The sequence below is a fragment of the Barbatula barbatula genome, assembly GCF_947034865.1.
Source record: "Barbatula barbatula genome assembly, chromosome: 17".
Classification (NCBI taxonomy): Eukaryota; Metazoa; Chordata; class Actinopteri; order Cypriniformes; family Nemacheilidae; genus Barbatula; species Barbatula barbatula.
Genome location: NC_136780.1, coordinates 4,643,992 through 4,662,339, shown reverse-complemented (window position 1 = coordinate 4,662,339; position 18,348 = coordinate 4,643,992). Strand labels below are relative to the sequence as shown.

General features: G+C 40.9%; 1 protein-coding gene across 1 annotated transcript in view; it reads right to left on the bottom strand.

Moving 5' to 3' along the window:
- Positions 1 to 18,348, bottom strand: part of plxna2 (plexin A2) — a gene marked incomplete at its 5' end in the record, with an annotated part of 130,562 nt that overhangs the window by 59,641 nt on the left and 52,573 nt on the right. Inside the window, 2 exons of the mRNA XM_079477514.1 lie at positions 862 to 985; positions 5,607 to 5,707. Of these exons, the coding sequence (XP_079333640.1) occupies positions 862 to 985; positions 5,607 to 5,707 (225 nt within the window). The remainder of the gene's footprint in view (positions 1 to 861; positions 986 to 5,606; positions 5,708 to 18,348) is intronic.

Below are 18,348 nucleotides of genomic sequence, written 5' to 3'. Positions count from 1 at the left end.
ATTTTCCTAATCAGGTAGCTGTGATACAGGGACTCAAATATCTGGACAATGGAATTTTGTTACGCAGTTGCTTGCTGGAAGTGGCTTCCTACACTGTCAGTAAATAATGAACAAAAAACATTAATGAAACTAATTTTGATAACTTACTATTGAAAAATGTTGATAAAATGCTTTTTGAAGCATTTATGTATGTGGGTTCAAATTGGTCAACTGTACACTTAATATGTTTTTTAAACATTTTTCAATAACCCTCTTCCCAGCATGCACTGGGGCATGGCAGTTTAATATTGCTTCATTATTTGACTGTCTGCTACATTTATTTACCTTCTGGTTAATTATGTATTTATGTACATGAATTGAGTTGAATAAAAAACACAATACAAACTGTTTATTTGTACAGTAAGCGTTCGTTTGTACACCTTATTTTTTACAACATAATAAAACGTGAGCAAAGTAAAAACCTTTAATCTGCCTTTTACTGTATGTCTGAGGAAGTTCTGCTTACACCAGCGAAAACAACCTAAGAAGAAAAATAATGCCCAAAGAAGTCCAACCAATGCTCTGAGAATTCTGAGTGTCCATCAGAATAGATGTCTCAGTCTCCTTAAACAGAACTCTTAAATCGGCCCACACACTTTGTGGTATCTCACCCACACATGTACCTCAACCAAAGCCTCAGAGATCATCAGCCGCCCACATAGAGCAACTCAACAAACCCAAAACTGCTTATCCAGATGTTGCACTGAAAACTAATTCATGCTAATTTCTGCTGAAAGAAACCTTCACTCCACTGTTTTATTCAACACCACCTCAAGGTTGTGAAAAGCATAAATTGTTCGAAAGAGGTGCAAGGAGGCTCACCGGTACACTTGGTTCAGACACGGCGATGCTGTCCGGGTACACCGTGGCTTTCACACACTGGCTCAGTGTGGCGGCAAAACGGTATGGCTCATTCGCTCGATCACAACGGTCTCTTTGTGAACACCTGAGAGAGAGAGAGAGAGAGAGAGAGAGAGAGGGAGAGAGAGATTATTAGTTATGATTTGTCATTTTGGCAACCACAAACGTTTACCTTTATTCACAACCTACAATTAAAGGTATACATTTCTTATGGAATCATTGCTAGCAGGTATAGTAAAATAATCATTCTCACAACGTGTCTCAAAATAATAAAGCAAAATAGATAAAGGGAGCATTTTTTTCAACTAAATGAATCCTTTTATGCACTTTGGTTGTTCATTTACCTGACAGTGGCGTTTTGGGGGTCTGAAAATGCTTACGTTTGAAAAGACGTGTTTAAATGTAAGGGTGTGGTTGTCTCTGTGTAAACTACAAAAATAAGAATCTGTGAAAACTAAGACGTCATCCACATGCATGTTATGTGTTCAGAGTTTACCGCTCTGTAGAAGAATGTATATGTGCTAAGACTCTCCTTCCAAAGTGACATCTCTAACTACAGACCTGTCATGCATGATACAACCTTTTTGGTTATTTGTGTGCCTCCATGTGATCGTTTTGACAATGTTGTTGTCTGAACGTGAAACTTTTCAAAAACACAGAGGATAAACTTTTTTTTCATTTTAGCATGTGAGTGTCATGTACACACACCACTAAACCATTTAAGGGACATTTACCCAAATAATACCCCAACATATACATTTTTAATTTGTCTGGACCATGTGCACCAAACACTGCGCCACATGTCAAACTCAAATATATTTTTTAAAGAAATGACCAACATCTTATTCCAGAAAGGTAAATAATCACATTCTTATTTTTGGGTGAACTATGACTTTGGCTGCATGTCATTCTCACACACGCTGCTATAGCGATAGACATCAGCTGCTGTCCTTGGTCCTGAAATCCAAAAGTATTCAACCACCAATTACATTCCTACCAGTTTCCCCAGTTACCAGCTTAACCAGTCACTTTCTGACCAGCTAATCAGACATAACAGGTCTACAGACTCACTACTGTCAACCACATTCATGTTCTAAATATGAACTCGGGAATAAGACCTTGTTTTTCTCACAATGTGTTAGTACTTACCTAAAATCCCTGACACAGAGAAATACTTGTCTTTACTTTAACATACAGTTTCATTACACAGACTGGCTCCCAAACTGAAACTACTGCCATTCAACCAGCCTACGATAATATATCCTTCTGTACGTTATTTTTACTTTCACACCACATTCAATCAGCTTGTCACTTGATTTTGACTCAGCCTCTCTCTCTTATGCTCCCTCTCTCTCTCTTCCCCTGACAAAGAGCGTGTAGGCTTGCAATTTGCCGTGTCTTTTTAACATGCCTAATGCTTGGGGGGAAATTACACTTATTGCGCTTTCAGATGTCCGGGACGGCTCGCGCATACTTCAGCATCTGAAAATGTGGGTGTGCGTTTGTCTGTGCGAGCGTGCGCATCCTCCGAGCCGCCAGATTAAGGCAATGGGTTTGATTTTGGAGGAGGTGGTGGGTGCACTCGGGATGCTCGTTGCCATGGCACCCAGAGACGGCCATTATAATGTGTGTATGTGTAAGTCTGTGTACTTAGAGGCCAAGCTCTTCTCTTTCTTTCATTAAATTGAAGTGTGTGTGTGTGTCCATTGTTTTGTCTGTAATGGGTTTATACGGTCTGGACAGCCCTGGTTCTCTAAACACAGAATGCAATGTTTAGAGGGATGTCATTGTACATGTTGTTCAAACATCCACATCAAAGAAAATGCCTGCACACCCTCATACACATCATAATAACAGATTACAGAATAAATGAAACATGTCGTATATATTTAAGATATATACAAAATTATTAAGTTCACTTATAATTAAGCTCAACAAGAATACAGAGCTGAATGTGTAAAAAGAATCATGCCTGTGTTTGTGAGGGTGTGTATCAGAGAGAGAGAGAGAGAGAGAGAGAGAGAGAGAGGAGGGTAATGGCAGTGGTGGAATAACCTTTGGGTTTTACTCTACCGTCTGCCTTTAGCCCTGTGCACCAGACAGGCAATTACACTCTTTTCTCCTCCTTACACACACACACACTTTCTCACACACGTACACAGCCATGACAAGAGAAGACAGATGACAGGAGAATATTTTCTTACAGGCGTCTCAAACGTGTCCCGCGAGGTGTGTGGCGAGACAGACTGATAGAGCAAAACTCTGAGGGAGAGGCAGAGTTTTACAGAGTGGTAAAACTCCAGCTATTAAAATATAACTGGGAAGAAAGCTGTGAGAGCCAGGAGGGAAGTGAGCAGAGGAGAAAAGAGGAGAGGAGAAGAACAGATGTGAAGAGAGAAACGAATAGAGGAGATAAGATAAAACATTACAATATACATAACCAATGGAGATCAAAATATACAAGATGAGATGATACGGAAAGAAAATATGAAAGGAAGAGACCAGACGAGAGTTACAAACATCCCTAAAGACCCTAAAGTAAACCCCACTCTCATCCCTATACTGTCCAATTATTTCTGCACGAGAATTCATTCATAAACCCAAGCTGTACTGATAGCTGTGCATTGTGAATCTGTAAACACCTAGAACAGCTTCCATCTATCGAGCAGATCAATATGTCATTAAGAATTCATTTAGAAGAACAAGCGACGAGATACCAATCACATATAAGCCAAACGTAGACCTGCGCTCGATACCGAGATCAAAGAGTAAACACCATCACCATGTAATGAGTAACGCAAGGTTGCCATTTACTATAGTTTGCTTTTAAAACTTTGCCTACGTTTATAACTCTAGAATATGACTGTATACTATCTAAGGAGTTGATACTTCCTGTTCATTCTACAGTTTTACGCAAAAAGAGTTCATTCGGGTATTCAAAGCACACCAAAAATTCACAAACATGACACTACTACGTGCCATTCCAAACACAGCCTATGTTTTGAACTCAGACATGGCCATGCCTGTACATCACACAGAGAGAATGAATATTTCCCGGCAGAACAGATCAAAAGCTGATCCCCGCTGTGAAGATCGCCTCGCTCCTGGAGCGCCCGCCGCAGCCATGCAAACAAGACACAAGCCGAGAGCTCACACGCACGCTCTCAAACTCTCGTGTATTGCATAATCTCAAATACACTTACATTCTGCTCTCAAATAGTGATCGTTGCTATGTTTTCCCACCCCCTTCCTTCTCCCCATTATGAAGTAAATCCTAAAACCGATTCTACATCTGTTGAATTGATCTCTGCTTAACTGCAGGATCATTGATATTAAAACGCCCAATGACCTCAAGAGAAGTTCAGCCAACCGGATCATCAGAAGGATTAGTGTTCTTAAAAGGAGATTAGCCTTTCCCAAAATCTGACAGCAAAGTTTTAACTCTCGCCTCACATACTTCTTTTTCAGGTCCTGAAGAATGGAGAATCCGATGACTTTCATTTTTTGAAAACACAATAGAAGATATTTTAAAGAAAGTTGGTAGCCTAAAACAACACTTCACCTTCCATTCTATGGATAAAAAGGCCCTGAGACATTCCTCAAAATATCGTCTGTTGTGTCCCACAGAAGAAAGACTCACATACAGGTTTTGAACAACATGAGGATGAATAAGTGATGACGGATTTTTTTCTCTTTAATATCCAAACCCAACTCAAGAACTCAAAAGATGTTGATGAGATGCTAAAAGAGAAGTATTGAAAAGCCTTTGTGACATGGTGCAAAGTGTGAGCAATCGCTCCAAATGCTCTATCATACAGTATGTGAAGAGTGGACTCCATGGGGGCCGTAAGAAGTGATAAATGAACAAACATGTGTGTGGATCTGGAATTAGAGCGAGAAAAAGAGAGAGGAGGTGTTAATGTTATTAAGCAAACACTGAGGGGGAATTTACTGCGTATGAATCCATCCTCCTTAAACACACAACACGCACCATAATCTTTTTGTATTGAATACATCCGGCTTGCATGCACAAGAAACCGTGTTTCAGAAACACATACCAGCTGTAAAGCAGGAGCTTTAATACAGCACAAAGCTCCAGAGGGCTGCTGGGGAAAACCAATCCAGCCGCGCTAACAACACGCTGGTCTCATGCTGAACAGAGATGCTAAAATGCCGCTCACTTCGACAATTACTGGTCCCTGTCCTGTCGGGAGTCATGTAAATTACTTTAAGTGCACATTTCCTGGGAGGTACGGCCACCATTTGAGTAATGACAGCATGTCCGCCGTCCCTTCAGACTCCTGACACGGCAACAGCCAATCACAACCCCATAACACATAAAGAGAAGTTATACAGGAGCTCATTCTGTCTGGTCCACTCGTTTAACTAAACATTTAAAAGCTGTTCCACAATAACACTTGAGAAATAAATGTGTAAGGATTCAGCTTTGTGAGTCGAACAGACGCAGGTGCTGTAACATTTGTCCTCCACCAGAGGGCAAACATCCTCTGTGCCATTCGAAAGCTTTGAATAAGGGCTGAATCAAAACCCTCGGGGTCTCCTGAAAACCATTCATCGATTTGTTTGGCCATTATAATAAGCAAACCCAAGAATGTAGCCTTCAAATGAAAACCGTGTTTGTAAGTGACTGCATGCTGTATGTGGCATACTGTAATTTCTAGTGTGATGGTAAAAACGTGACTTACATGTTATGCAGCACACACCAACCACAGTGAGGATCTCCAGAGCTCAAACACTCTCCACACGTGCCGTACTGCTCGCAGGACTCGATCGGCACCCGTGTCACCTGCAACACACATATAAAAATGTTTTTTTTAAATAAGAACAGCAGTCATTCAGCATTCAGTAACACATATTATGCATTAAGTAAGTAAGTTAAATGTATTAATATACAAAATATTTGGATATGCTAATTAATATATACTGTAAACTTGTCTTTGATGTGAAATGTTTGGGTGCCTGCCTATTGAAATATCTTCTGATGTCAAATCTGACAGTTTGAGACATTGTTGACACGTCTTCTGAAACTGGAGACGAAGGTAAAATGTGAGATTATTAAAGGCAAAGTTCAGCCAAAAATAAAAGGTCCGTCATCATTTACTCATCCTCGATGTGAATCTGTATACATTTCTTTGTTTAGATGAACACAGAGGAAGATATTGGGAAGAATGCTTGTAAACAAACACTTCTTGGCCACCATTGACTGCCAAAGTAGGAAAAATTAAAACGAGAAGTCAAATGTGCCACATAACTGTTGTTTCCAAGGTCTAAGGTTTGTTTCAAGGGAAACAAAGAAGGATTTCATCTCTAATCTTATTTTTTTGGGCAAATGATTGATACCCTTTATTTTGGTGTCTAAAATATCAATCTTCCATACAGATGATATTTTATGTAAGTGCACAATAATAAATGAACCCTTTAAAACAGATCAATCAAAGATAAACACAAGTGGAGAAACATGAATTGTATGTGTAAACAGGACAGAAGCAGCTGTGTTACAGACACCAACACAGCGGTCTTTTGTATAGCCCACTGCACCTGTGCGGCTAGAGTAGGTATGAACCACACACGCACGCACGTATGTACAACCCTTTAATATTGAGAAAGAAACAAAGGACATGTTCTGATTATCAGTCGATGCAGATCAGAAATTCCCTGTAACTGATGCTCACACACCAAAAGTGTCACACATTGCACACCAAAGGCAAAACTCTGATGACCTTTAAGATCATGTTAAGCTTCTTTCCTCCCCAAAGTGTTGCAGTGAGCATTGAAGGAATGCAAACCTATCCCACCATTGCAAATATGCTATATAAATGTTCTCTCACAAACGCATTAAACACATCCAAAAAAATAAAATAAGCACTCCAGCAATACCTCTGAGGACAGTGCTAACCAGACACACACATGGTCACCACGACAGACTAGAGCCTTGCTTTGGCCACTGACCCACAATGCCCCTCTCCATTCCACTCGCAGATCCTTCTGCTGCCCACTTGGCATGCTGGGATAGCACCACTGCGATGACCGGGCCACAGCTCCATGATTTGTGCCTGTGTTTGTAATATCCCTTTTATCTATTCATTTATTTTCAGCCGTTCTCTTTCATCGCCAGGACTGGAGCTTGTGATCTGTGTTCTTGTTGCCGGAGGGATTTTTAGGGTGCACCTGCATCCTATTAGCACACACACACAAACAGATGCCTTGCTTGTGTTCGTAGACATCAAGGATTTGGGGATCATTTTTTGGCAATTCTGCTTAGCAACACATGACATAAAATAAAGGCAAGTTAAATGTAAGAACATTTTAACCCACAGCATCACGCCATCTGAATTCAAGCATTCACTGAGCCTTTTGACGCGCCAAGCCTTTGTGTATCTTTCTTCCGACATTGTGGCCGGGGTCAAAGGTTAAGATGAAGCGAGAGACAGTTTTAAGATGGATGAGTGGGCACACAGTGTGTGGTTAGTGAGCGGGGCGGAGCAACACGCCGGGCTCACGCTGCACGTGTGTGTGCGCGCTGTATGGCCGTGTTAAATGTCATTAGCGTGTTAGCGGCGGGGTCTGACGATCCACCTGTCCCCGCGAACAAAGACGCATTCAATGTCCTGCTACCAGCCGCCCCTGTTGCTTTCACAGACACATGGCCGCTATTGGTGGATTATTCACGACCACGCAGTTGTGTTTTTAGTTGTTTATACATACACGGTGTGACTTCATGGCGAATTAGAGAGGTGTCGCGCAACAGTCCGTCCCTATTCCCTCTTTCATTTTCACCCCCTCCTCTCTTACTCATTGCCCCAGGACAAACAGGTGGTCAAAAGTAATGAGTCCAGCACATCATCTCTGCTGCCCAGCCTTATGACAAACAAGCTCACCAGGGGCTCTGCTCACGAAGCAACGCTGGCAATAAGTCTCAATGTTACACAACACAGATTTAAAGTCAGACCAACAATGATGCTCTGATGTTATTATGAAAGACTCGATTTATAATTGTCTAGTATCTGTTCTCTATGATGCTGGGGTGTTCTGGGTAGTTGCCAGTGTGTTGCTATGCAGTTGCTATAGCAACATGTTCAGTCTGGTGTTTAAAGTTTCTAGGTGGTTACTAGTTTTCTTTATAGGTTTTATATATGAAGAGTTTGGTTCCAAAATGAGATGACTCCTTTTGATATATTTTTCAAAGTTTTTATTGTGTTTATTGTGTTAGTTGTATTCTTTTAGTTAATATGGCGTAAATAAAAACAAACTAACAACAGCTTGATTGATATTAATAGGAATGCACAATGATCTCATTCTGGAACCAAACTCTTCATATATTCTTGTCTGTCTCAGCTCCTCCATCAACAGAAGTCTATGAGACATTTTACACTTTGATAATCTGCCGGTCATAATCTGATACTATCTGATCTCATGTTAGCAAGCAGCACTAATATACAAATATCAATCTCTTGCCGCTGATATGAGAATAGAAATCGTTATGGTTGCCTACCCTATGCATCCCATATTGTCTGATGGAGACCCACTGTGTATATTGCTTTACTTAAGGCAGTTGAAGAAGATCGCAGATCTGAGGCAGTGTCGAGCTCTAACAGAAGGGAACAGAGGACAGCTACCCTACGGGGTGACACGGCTGCCGCAGATGTGCGTCCCGTCTGCGCGCGCGGCAGGACTATGTCGCAGGAAGAGATAGAGAGAGAGTTACAGAGAGAAAAAGTAGATGGATAAAGGTGTTATGGGGGCTGCTAGCAGCTGTTGACCAGCACATGCTTCAGTCACTCATGACAGCGGGAAGCACATTAAGGGCTGTTCTCCTACTGAGAGCAGCCTGCGATTGGGTGTGTGTGTGTGAGTATGTGTGTGTCGACAGGTCAATGTGTGTTTAAATGGTTCCTCATCAAGTATAAAGTTTGATCAAGAAACACAGAAATGTGATATTAGTTTGCACCAATTCTTTGTTTTAGTTTACAATGGAACCTAAGGCAAGAGGTAATGCATTGCAGTGATTTTACTATGCTTAAAGTGTCAACAGGTTTAAATGCTAGAATAAAAAAGTAATCGGCACCAATGTTCAATAAATTCTATTTTAAAGCTTCGCTTTGTTATTTTTTGGGTAAAAAATATAGTTATCGGCCAAGAATAAAAAAGCTATCATGTCCTAATTCTGTTTCGCAAGGTATTCTTTAAATAATTATTTATAATTGGAGCTGTCAAGTACAGTTTTGACTTGACTGATTTGAACTTCAACCCACATAATAAACAGACAGAGATCAGATAGAAAAGAGATGTAAAAGTTATGCATTGCATAGAATTGAATTGAATTGAATCGAATCGGAACTGACCATGTAATCGAATCGAATAGAAACTAAACAAGACAAAATCGAACCGAACCGAATCTGATCTGAACTGAACTAAACATGTAATCGAATCGAATCTAAAAAAAAGAGAATCGAATCGAATCGAATCGAAACGAAACTAAACTGAACTAAACATGTAATCGAATCGAAACAAAAAAATTAATCGATACTAAACTAAACTGAACTGAACTGAACTGAACTAAACATGTAGTCGAATCTAATCGAATCGAAAAAAAAAACTCGAAACTGAACTGAACATGTAATCGAATCAAATCTAAACTAAACTAAACTAAACTAAACTAAACTAAACTAAACTAAACTAAACTAAACTAAACTAAACTAAACTAAACTAAACTAAACTAAACTAAACTAAACTAAACTAAAAAATGTAAGCGAATCGAAGCGAAGCAAAGCAAAATGAAGCAAAGCAAAACACATTTTACAGTCCATATTATTTTCTTAAATGTTTATCCACCACCAAAGCATTATCATTACCATATTCACTGAAAGATTATCATATGACAGCTACTAATCGCCATTTGCACTCATGAAATTTTATGTATTAATAAGAGCCACTTGGCTTAAATGACAACTGTAGTTAGATTAGTGTGGAATTCTGGGTTCAGCCCAAACTCATGGCAGGACAGGGTCCTTGCCAACTCCTAATTTCCTCTTGAGCTCCGTAATTCTTCCACGGCTTAAAATGCTTCCAGGATGGTATCTGCTAATCTCTATCTGGCTTGAATTCGATATTCTCGCTCTGAAGCTGGCCAAGAAGCGTCTGGAGACGGGACATTTACAGAAAGAGAAGACGAAGTTGGCATTGAATTCCAGAAGCAAACAAGATTCCTTGAGATAGTAGCCTTTTGGTTCCTGACCTGTGATGTTATAATTACAACAAAAAGGCTGATTCCAGACCTCTGCGTGGGGTTAAGAGATTTACATGGGGGATATATGGAGCATACAGTGTGCGGGGAGAGCTGGAAGGTGTTTCTGGACATGGACAATAAATGTTCGCATTAGCTTTGTGTTTCATAGTCCGCACTGCCATGGGCACCTGTCTGATGAATGGAGAACCATTAGAGAGAATGCAAGAGCGAAAGAACGGGCGAGAAAGCTGGGCAATGGGAGAGAGATGCGGCGTCTGATGTAAATAATTAAGAAAAGAAACATCTGGAGCTGTTATTAAGAGAACATTATGGAGAGAGGAAGAGAATGAAGAGAGAGATCAAATATGTGAGGTGGAGACTAAACTAAAGAGAATCTGCGGAATTTAAGTAATACTGGTCTGGTGAATCCTCTTTTGACCATAAACGTAAAGTCTAATCCACCACACAGCTTATTTTGACCAAAAACAATTACATTTATGTAATCGGCAGACGCTTTTATCCAAAGTCACCTACAGAGCATTCAATGTATATATTTGATCAGTGTGTGTGTTTCCTAGCAAACAAACCCATAATCTTTAGTTTTAGATTTTCTAATTTAAGGTCCGGTGTTTGAAACTTAGCGGCATCTAGTGGTGAGGTTACAAACTGCAACCAACGGCACACTCCACCGCTCGTCTCTTCCTTCCGAATTGCTATGGTGGCTCACACGGGCTTAGATGTCGTCACGTTTTCGCTTCTTTGGCTAAAAGGATAGCGTATTTACGAAACACGCTCTGTAGAGCAGTTTGTCTGTTTATAGGGCTACTTTAGAAACAACATGGTGAATTCCATTTAAGGGGACCCGCGGGGTATGTACATAGAATTAGCTCATTCTAAGGTAATAAAAACATAAGGGTTCATTATGTAAGGTCTTTATACACCCCTGAAGACATATTTTGTATATAAACCGTGTTTTGTCAATAGATCCTCCAAAAAACTAAATTACACACCATATCACAAGACAAATACTTGGAAGTTTCTAGTTCCATGGAAATGTTTATTGATTGAAAGGAATGAACACGCACACTCCAACAATTCACATATTCCACATCGTGGTTGCCATAGCCACCAGTCCATGCATTGACCCCTTACCCCTCTCCTGGAGCGAGCAGTAAACAGCGGGTACCTTTGGGAAAAGCTGCCACCAACACCCACACTCATACATTCATTTTTAATGTAAGCTACTGAGCTCCTCACCCACAGCAATGAGAGCCATCGATCACATCCTCTGCAACACACACACACGCACATCCTGAGCACAGTGTCTGGCGATAAATCCATGCTTGTCTTAGCCGAGGGCAACAATTAACTGTTTCCTATGTGGTCAGTACAGTGTCTCAAGCGGCTCATGTAAACACACTCAGACACCACAAACTCTTGACACACATCTTCTCAGAAATCTACAATCAGACACTACAATATATTTACGAGCGAAATAAAACACAAGCACAAACACACACACAAGTTAAGACACACACAATCACCATCTCTAGTGTGTGCATTACCGCGTCGGCTCTATTTGCTCGCATTTCTCCAGCGTGCGTTGGAAATGAACGAGTGTGCGAGTGTGTGTGGGGGTTAAAAACTCAATCAAAGGATTCCTGATTGCGTGAGGAGGCTCTCAGCGAGGGTCCAATGTTCTGAAACTGAATGATGGGATATGAGAGAGGTTGAGGGAGAGAGAGAGACTTCATCAGTGTGGGAAAGAAGATAAACCAGTTCCTTCAAGTACAAGGAGTTATTTTTTGATAAGACATTTTAGTTTCAATTTATCATTATTGCTCAAATGTATGACTGGGGATTGGAAAAAAAACACTTCAACATCTATTCAACACTCTCAGCATCCAAAATCACCTACTACTGTACTATATAGTATGTGAAAACACAATGACATTTCTTGGCAACACCTTAGCATTATTGTAAATTTTGCACAGGTAAGCACCTGTTTTCTTTGTTCTTAAAAAAAACAAAATTTGATGTGTAAAATGTATACGCAGTTCGACGCAGCGCAACTGGACTGATTAGGAACTATATTAAAAGCACAAGCGCAGCATCCGCACTTACTGGCTGACCTTTGAAATCCGTCTCCGTTCGGCGCTTAAATGTCATATGGACTTTTTACTGTCCGCCGGAACAATAGGCATAAATCAAAATTAGACATCCTCGCAGCTCGCCAACAATCTTACATGGCAATAAAACACAGCGAGTGAACTAACTGTCTGATCAGAAGAAACATTAGTGCGTCGTTTCCGGAACAAAACAGGCTTCAAAACAACATTAGGCGGTTTCTATCCGAAAATCGATGGTTATTTCTGAGTGAAGCATCCTGTCGGACTGTATTTTAGATGAAATGTGAGGGCTCTTAACTTCCACGTTAGAACAGAGCTCAGATCTTCCCCAGCGAAGCGTTTCTCTCCCATCAGAGCAATTTGTGTAATGGATTTGGCCTAAACGTGCTGATTTTACCTCGTCGTTTCTGATCTATTCAATCCAGCTATAAAAAGCTTTAGAGAACCACAGGCATTGTAAATCTCAGGCGTAGACATAACACGTGTGTACACGCAGTGGCTAAAGTCACATGGGAGAAATTAGACCACCGACAACATATGAATAATCAAATCAAACCTCTAACACTAAGCAGTTCAGAAAACATTACAGCTCAAACTAAAAAATACATTAAGTGCCCATTGACTTCTATTGTATGGACACAAAACCAATGCAAGTCAATGGGTGCTGCCGTTGTTCGGCTACCATCGTTCCTCAAAGTAATTATCTTCGTTTGTGTTCTGCAGAAAAAAGAGGGTGAGGGAATAATGACAGAATTTTCATTTATTTGTGAACCATCCCTTAAAAAGCAACAACCTGAAAAAAATCCTGTCTTCCATTGCTCGGCCAAACAAAGAGCCCGCTCGTATCGCAACACAAAAATGCTTCTGAATTGGGATGCTCATCAAATATTTTGAAAGCGCCATATGTCTACTAGAAAAGAAGCTGCCATTTGTTACAGTAAACAGTATTCACACAAATAATGTAGACACAAACTCAAGTGACATTTCACTAGCTGTTGTAAAATGACAGACCACACACTCACGCACATACAGAGAATGAGGCCTGTTTACGGTAAAAGCATACAGGTAGAAAAAGGGTCAGAGACACAAAGAAAGAGCTGAATAATATAGAGATAGCCCAGACCTGAGATACAGACCTGAAAACGGCAGCCAGTCGATAGAGAGTGAGTACATCAATAATGTATGACTGAAACCCTCTCGCCGAGGGAACGGAGAGGGGGGAGCACAGCCGTGCACACGTGTGTGTTTTCAGCATTATTTAAGCATATTTCGTGCCTCATACGGGCATATGTACAAAATCTCTGTCAAGAGTTGACAAAATGGTGATGCATACTGCCTCACCTGACAACTACGGCTTGCACATACTGTGACACTAATGAGAAAACCCAGCATTTGCCTCTTTCAGGAGCGCGGCACCCGGGCGCAGCTGCGGGCCGTGCTCGGAGACCCCTCGGGGAGGCTGCGGTAAAGCCCTGTAACCTGTCTGTCCGTCAGGCTGTCAATTAGACCTCCCTTGCAATGTGCCAGGCGGGCACAGTTCTTGAACTTTTAGTCTCAAGGTAGGGGGTTTGAGCTAGCTATCCGGGTCGAAATCCAACTGTCAGATAAGCTAACTGATGAGACCCTTAAACGTAATTACCAGCCATATGCCCGCTTTTCTGTCTGGGATAGTTTTGCAATCATAAATAATAGCGTTAGCACATTTTGGGAAATAGCAGATGTTTAATTACATCAGACAAAGATGGAGAGGTTTTATTATAAGTGGCCAGTATTGCAGCCGGATCCCAAAGCGCTGGTTTCTAAACTGATAACTTGGTACAATCTGACAATAGACGGAGGCTGAGGTGCCATCTGAAGCGTGAATAATTCAGCCATCAAACCTCAGAGCAACAGGCAGGGCGCTCTGCACGTGCAAGTGGTGGTCTACATCAGCACAGCAAGATGATAGGGGGCTTATTGATTGAAGCAGCCAGACAGTGGGCTTCCTGGACCCCGGGGGGATGCATAATAATCCAGGTTTGATTATGTGAAATTAGAGCCTATGAACATCAGGCACTTCTTTTGTTTCAGGAGTACGAATAGCATCAAAATTCCCCACTTCAGCATTAATCGCATCTGTTTGTGTGTGTGTGTCAGCGTGTGTTGGGTTTCTTTGTCTGCTTGTTGCCCCCTCCACATTTGTGGTAGTCTCTGGTGCGAGTGTTTGTGTGTTGCAAGCGTGTGTACATACAGATGGCGGGCTTGGCTGCACCCCACTGCTCTCCTGGCTGCTCTGCAGGCGTACGCCCAGCGTGATTGGCTGGTAAGGTTTGGGGAAAAGGGGGAAAAATTGGGCGAAAGCTCAGGTGGCCCCGTCTGGTACCAGTCAAGTCATAAACAAAGCCTCTAGCATTCAGCCATCAGACCTGTGAAAAAACTAATTTAGCAGAACCAAGCGTGGACGCGACTGACGGCCCATCCTTCAATTCGCTCAGTGGATTGTGAGATGCGAGGATTGTGATATGATTGAGACATGGGCCAATTTCTTTCCCTCCTCCAGGACAGAGAAGAAAGAGGTGGATACGTCCTATCCAAGGAACGCCACCACTGGAAATAATAGGCTCTCGCTTTGTTGGGAAAAAAGTGAAGGAAAATACACGCAGTTCCATTCGCCTCATTTAATCCAGCCCCTCTGACAGTCCTCTTCTCCGCCTACGTCTAAAAGGAAGTCATAAGAATATTCCGGTAATGAGGTCTGGCTGTCTGTGGATCTGATTTTGTACGTCCATTTATGTTTGACTAGATGGATATTCATATCTTTAAAGGAATAGTTCACCTTTAAAATAAAATTCTCTCATTATTTACATGCCCTCTTGTCATTTCAAACATGCTTTGACTTTCTTCTACAGAACACAAAAGAAGATATTTGGAAATATGTCGGTAACAGAACCCGTTGGTCCCCATTGATTTGGTTTTGGGTCCCTACAATAGGGGACCCCGGTTTTTGGTTTATGGACATTTTTCTAAATATCTTCTTTTGTGTTCAATCTCATTTTCTTAACCTAAGTTTCAAATGGTTAGTAATCTTCAACTTAATAAAATAATAAAATTAATATAACATTTTAAGAAGAAATCTCTTCATCTCATTCTATGTATTCAACATTTTGGGCCCCATCTATTATATTAAAGAAGTCAAAATGAAAGTGGGAAATGTACAGATAAAATCTACAGATGAAAAAGCCATTAAGCATTGGTTTAAAACTATTTTAAATTATGGTAAACTGTCTGCAGTGTCTATGGTGGTTACGGAGTATCCCCCATAAAAAAGCTGTTATACCTCTAATTAGTTTTTCAAATAAAATATACATAACAAGTATCCGTTTGACAAAAACCTTAATTCAAAATGACTTCTTTCAAATACCTGCTTGTAAGACCCACATTACCTTCAGTTCAGATGCACTCGGTTTGAAGTTAAACTCTTTGCGACACTCCAGGAGCTAGATTTAAACATCCCAAGTCAAGACACTCGTCGTGTACCGAGGGCACAACTCCAACGGAAGTAAAACTTCAAATACCTCTTGAAAAATCCTTCAAATTCTTCCTTCTCACCTTGTGATGCTTGCCTACCAACATTCATCACCGTCTCTGATGTGCATCCCACCCGCTTGAGACTGACATCCATCACTGTGAAGTCAACATACTCTCACTGCATTTGTATTATCACTATGACGATAATCCATGTGGCGTCGCTCTCTAAAAGCATATAATTGAAGACAGTGCTTCTGTCAATACGCCGTGGAGAGCAGGTCATGCAATGAAGATGGAAAACCTGACTGTGTGGAACTGGGCTTTATTAAGCCCGCCCGTATGCATGTTTATTAATGTATCAAAGGTCAAAAACAGGAAGTGTGTTGTGGCATTAGCTCATAAGAGCTGACTTTACCACTCTGAGTGTTTCCCTCGAGAGTAAATGACACAAACATGAGTCAACTCGCTCAAACCGCATCCATTGCTTTGTGCTGACGGATCTCTCAATATGATCTTCTCACGAGCACAGACAGAGTTGCCAGGTCGATTCTATTCACCGTTGGAAAGGAACGCTTCTGCGACACATGCAGTATTTCGAAAAGGCAGAACCCGTCGTTACCGCTGTGAAACCACGGAAAACAATCACATCACGCCGTGCGGGGTGTTTGTGGTCGCATCTGAGCCATTAACAGGACAGACAAGGAGCATATGCAGATCTGGCAACTGTTGTGCCGTGGGGCGGGCATCACCCTAGACTGGCAGCTAAACCTACAGAGGTGCTAGAGGGAAGAGGACGGGGAAATCTACAGGAGGGCTTCATTTACAGCCCCTCAACACAAAACAAGAGGAGGAGCACCAGGCCCGCTGTGACATTCAGCAGGGAAAAAGCAAGGATACATTGACAGGATCTGTCTGGAAGCACGCAGGCACAGTGGGAGCCAGGCTCCCATCTCCATTATGGCCTGGCACAGGCTAAGCTACCACTCAAATTCAGGCAGATGTAATCGATAAAAGGAGGACAGGGGTTTTGTTATTCTGGATTCTTGGAGCCAAGTCTTTAAAAAGCTTGAACTCGATTAATGAGAAGTATCTCTGAAACGCTGCCGCGCACCAAATCAAGCCAAATGAGAACAGAAATAAAAAGAAGCTGTTTTGAGAGAGATGTGAAAATTGTGACGTCAATAGCACATAGACTTTGCAGCAGGGAAAGTCAAAGCTAAGAAGCTAACTATGGTATATTTTTATAGAATTCAGAAACATATAAGGATACAGTACTTGTAATACATTAGCAAAACAAAGAGGAACAATAAGTTGTTAAGCAAAACCTTGCTGAAAAGACCTGTTTGGACCATAATACTTGTTGGTCCAGGCCGGTTTGTGCTGTTTTTGGTGTTGGACTATCATGACTATGGTGTTCATCTATAAAAAGCATAGTGTTTACTGGCTCTTCCAAAGAATTCAGTTGATGAAAGACATTTTGCTGGTTATCTTAGCTATCCTCCTAAGTAGCCTTACACAAAGTACCATGGTTGAACTATAGAGGTCATAGTTTTTTATTTTCATTTGTAGCGAAACCATTTTAACCGCAAGTTTGACTATGGTCGTACCACGGTAAACATAGTTTAACCATTGCAATTTTGTAGTAAAACTTTGGTAATACAAAAAATAATTCATCAAACATTTGCACAAAAGAAAAATCACTATAGTTTTACCACAATAAAAGCATGGTACCATGGCATCTGAAACGGGAGGGTAGTTTTATGCAAATATACTAATATCAAAAAGACATAATGTTTGTGAACAAAAAAAAAACACACAACACCATCTAAACCTCCAACTTGATACATTCACTGTGACAAAAGTCCTGAAATATTTAAAGAGCAGTATGAAAGTTTTTCGCCACACTGGCAAGACATATTTCATCTCTCTCCGGCAGAGTAAAACAGAGCGAGTCTTAGAATACCGCCTTCATCAATTAGACAGCTAGCGGTGATGATAGCACGCTAGCAGCGTTTCTTGACAGAACCGAGGCTTATTACTTGAACTGAAAGTCAATTCTCTGCGAGACGTCTTTTTTGTTTAATTAGGCTTGTAAATAATTATTGCAATTAAAGCCTGCAATTACGAGACTGAAGCTGCACTTTTAGCGATGCGGCGGATGCCAGCGAGACCCCTTGGTGTGGTGGGGCGAGCACAAAGCCTACAACATTACGCAGTCGCCCGGTGACAGCTACGATGGCTGTTGATATGCTAAAGCTTTTTAATTGCAGATGCTATTATCTTGCCATCCTCGCATCCGATCCCTGAGACAATGACACGGTGGATAGGAAATTGCAACGTGTGTTTATATTTAGATGATAAAAAAATATTGTTCATATGTTTACTAATTTTCACATCAACTGTGCTTTTCGGATTATTAAAATTATTTCAATTATAAGGTTAAATTTAATAAACGTATTGTTTTAAAAAATTCCTAAAATGAAATAAAACAATTGAGACACGAGACTCACGTATATTAAAGAATTTGGTTTGAGAAGATGTTAAAATCTCCTTGTTTGAGTGGTG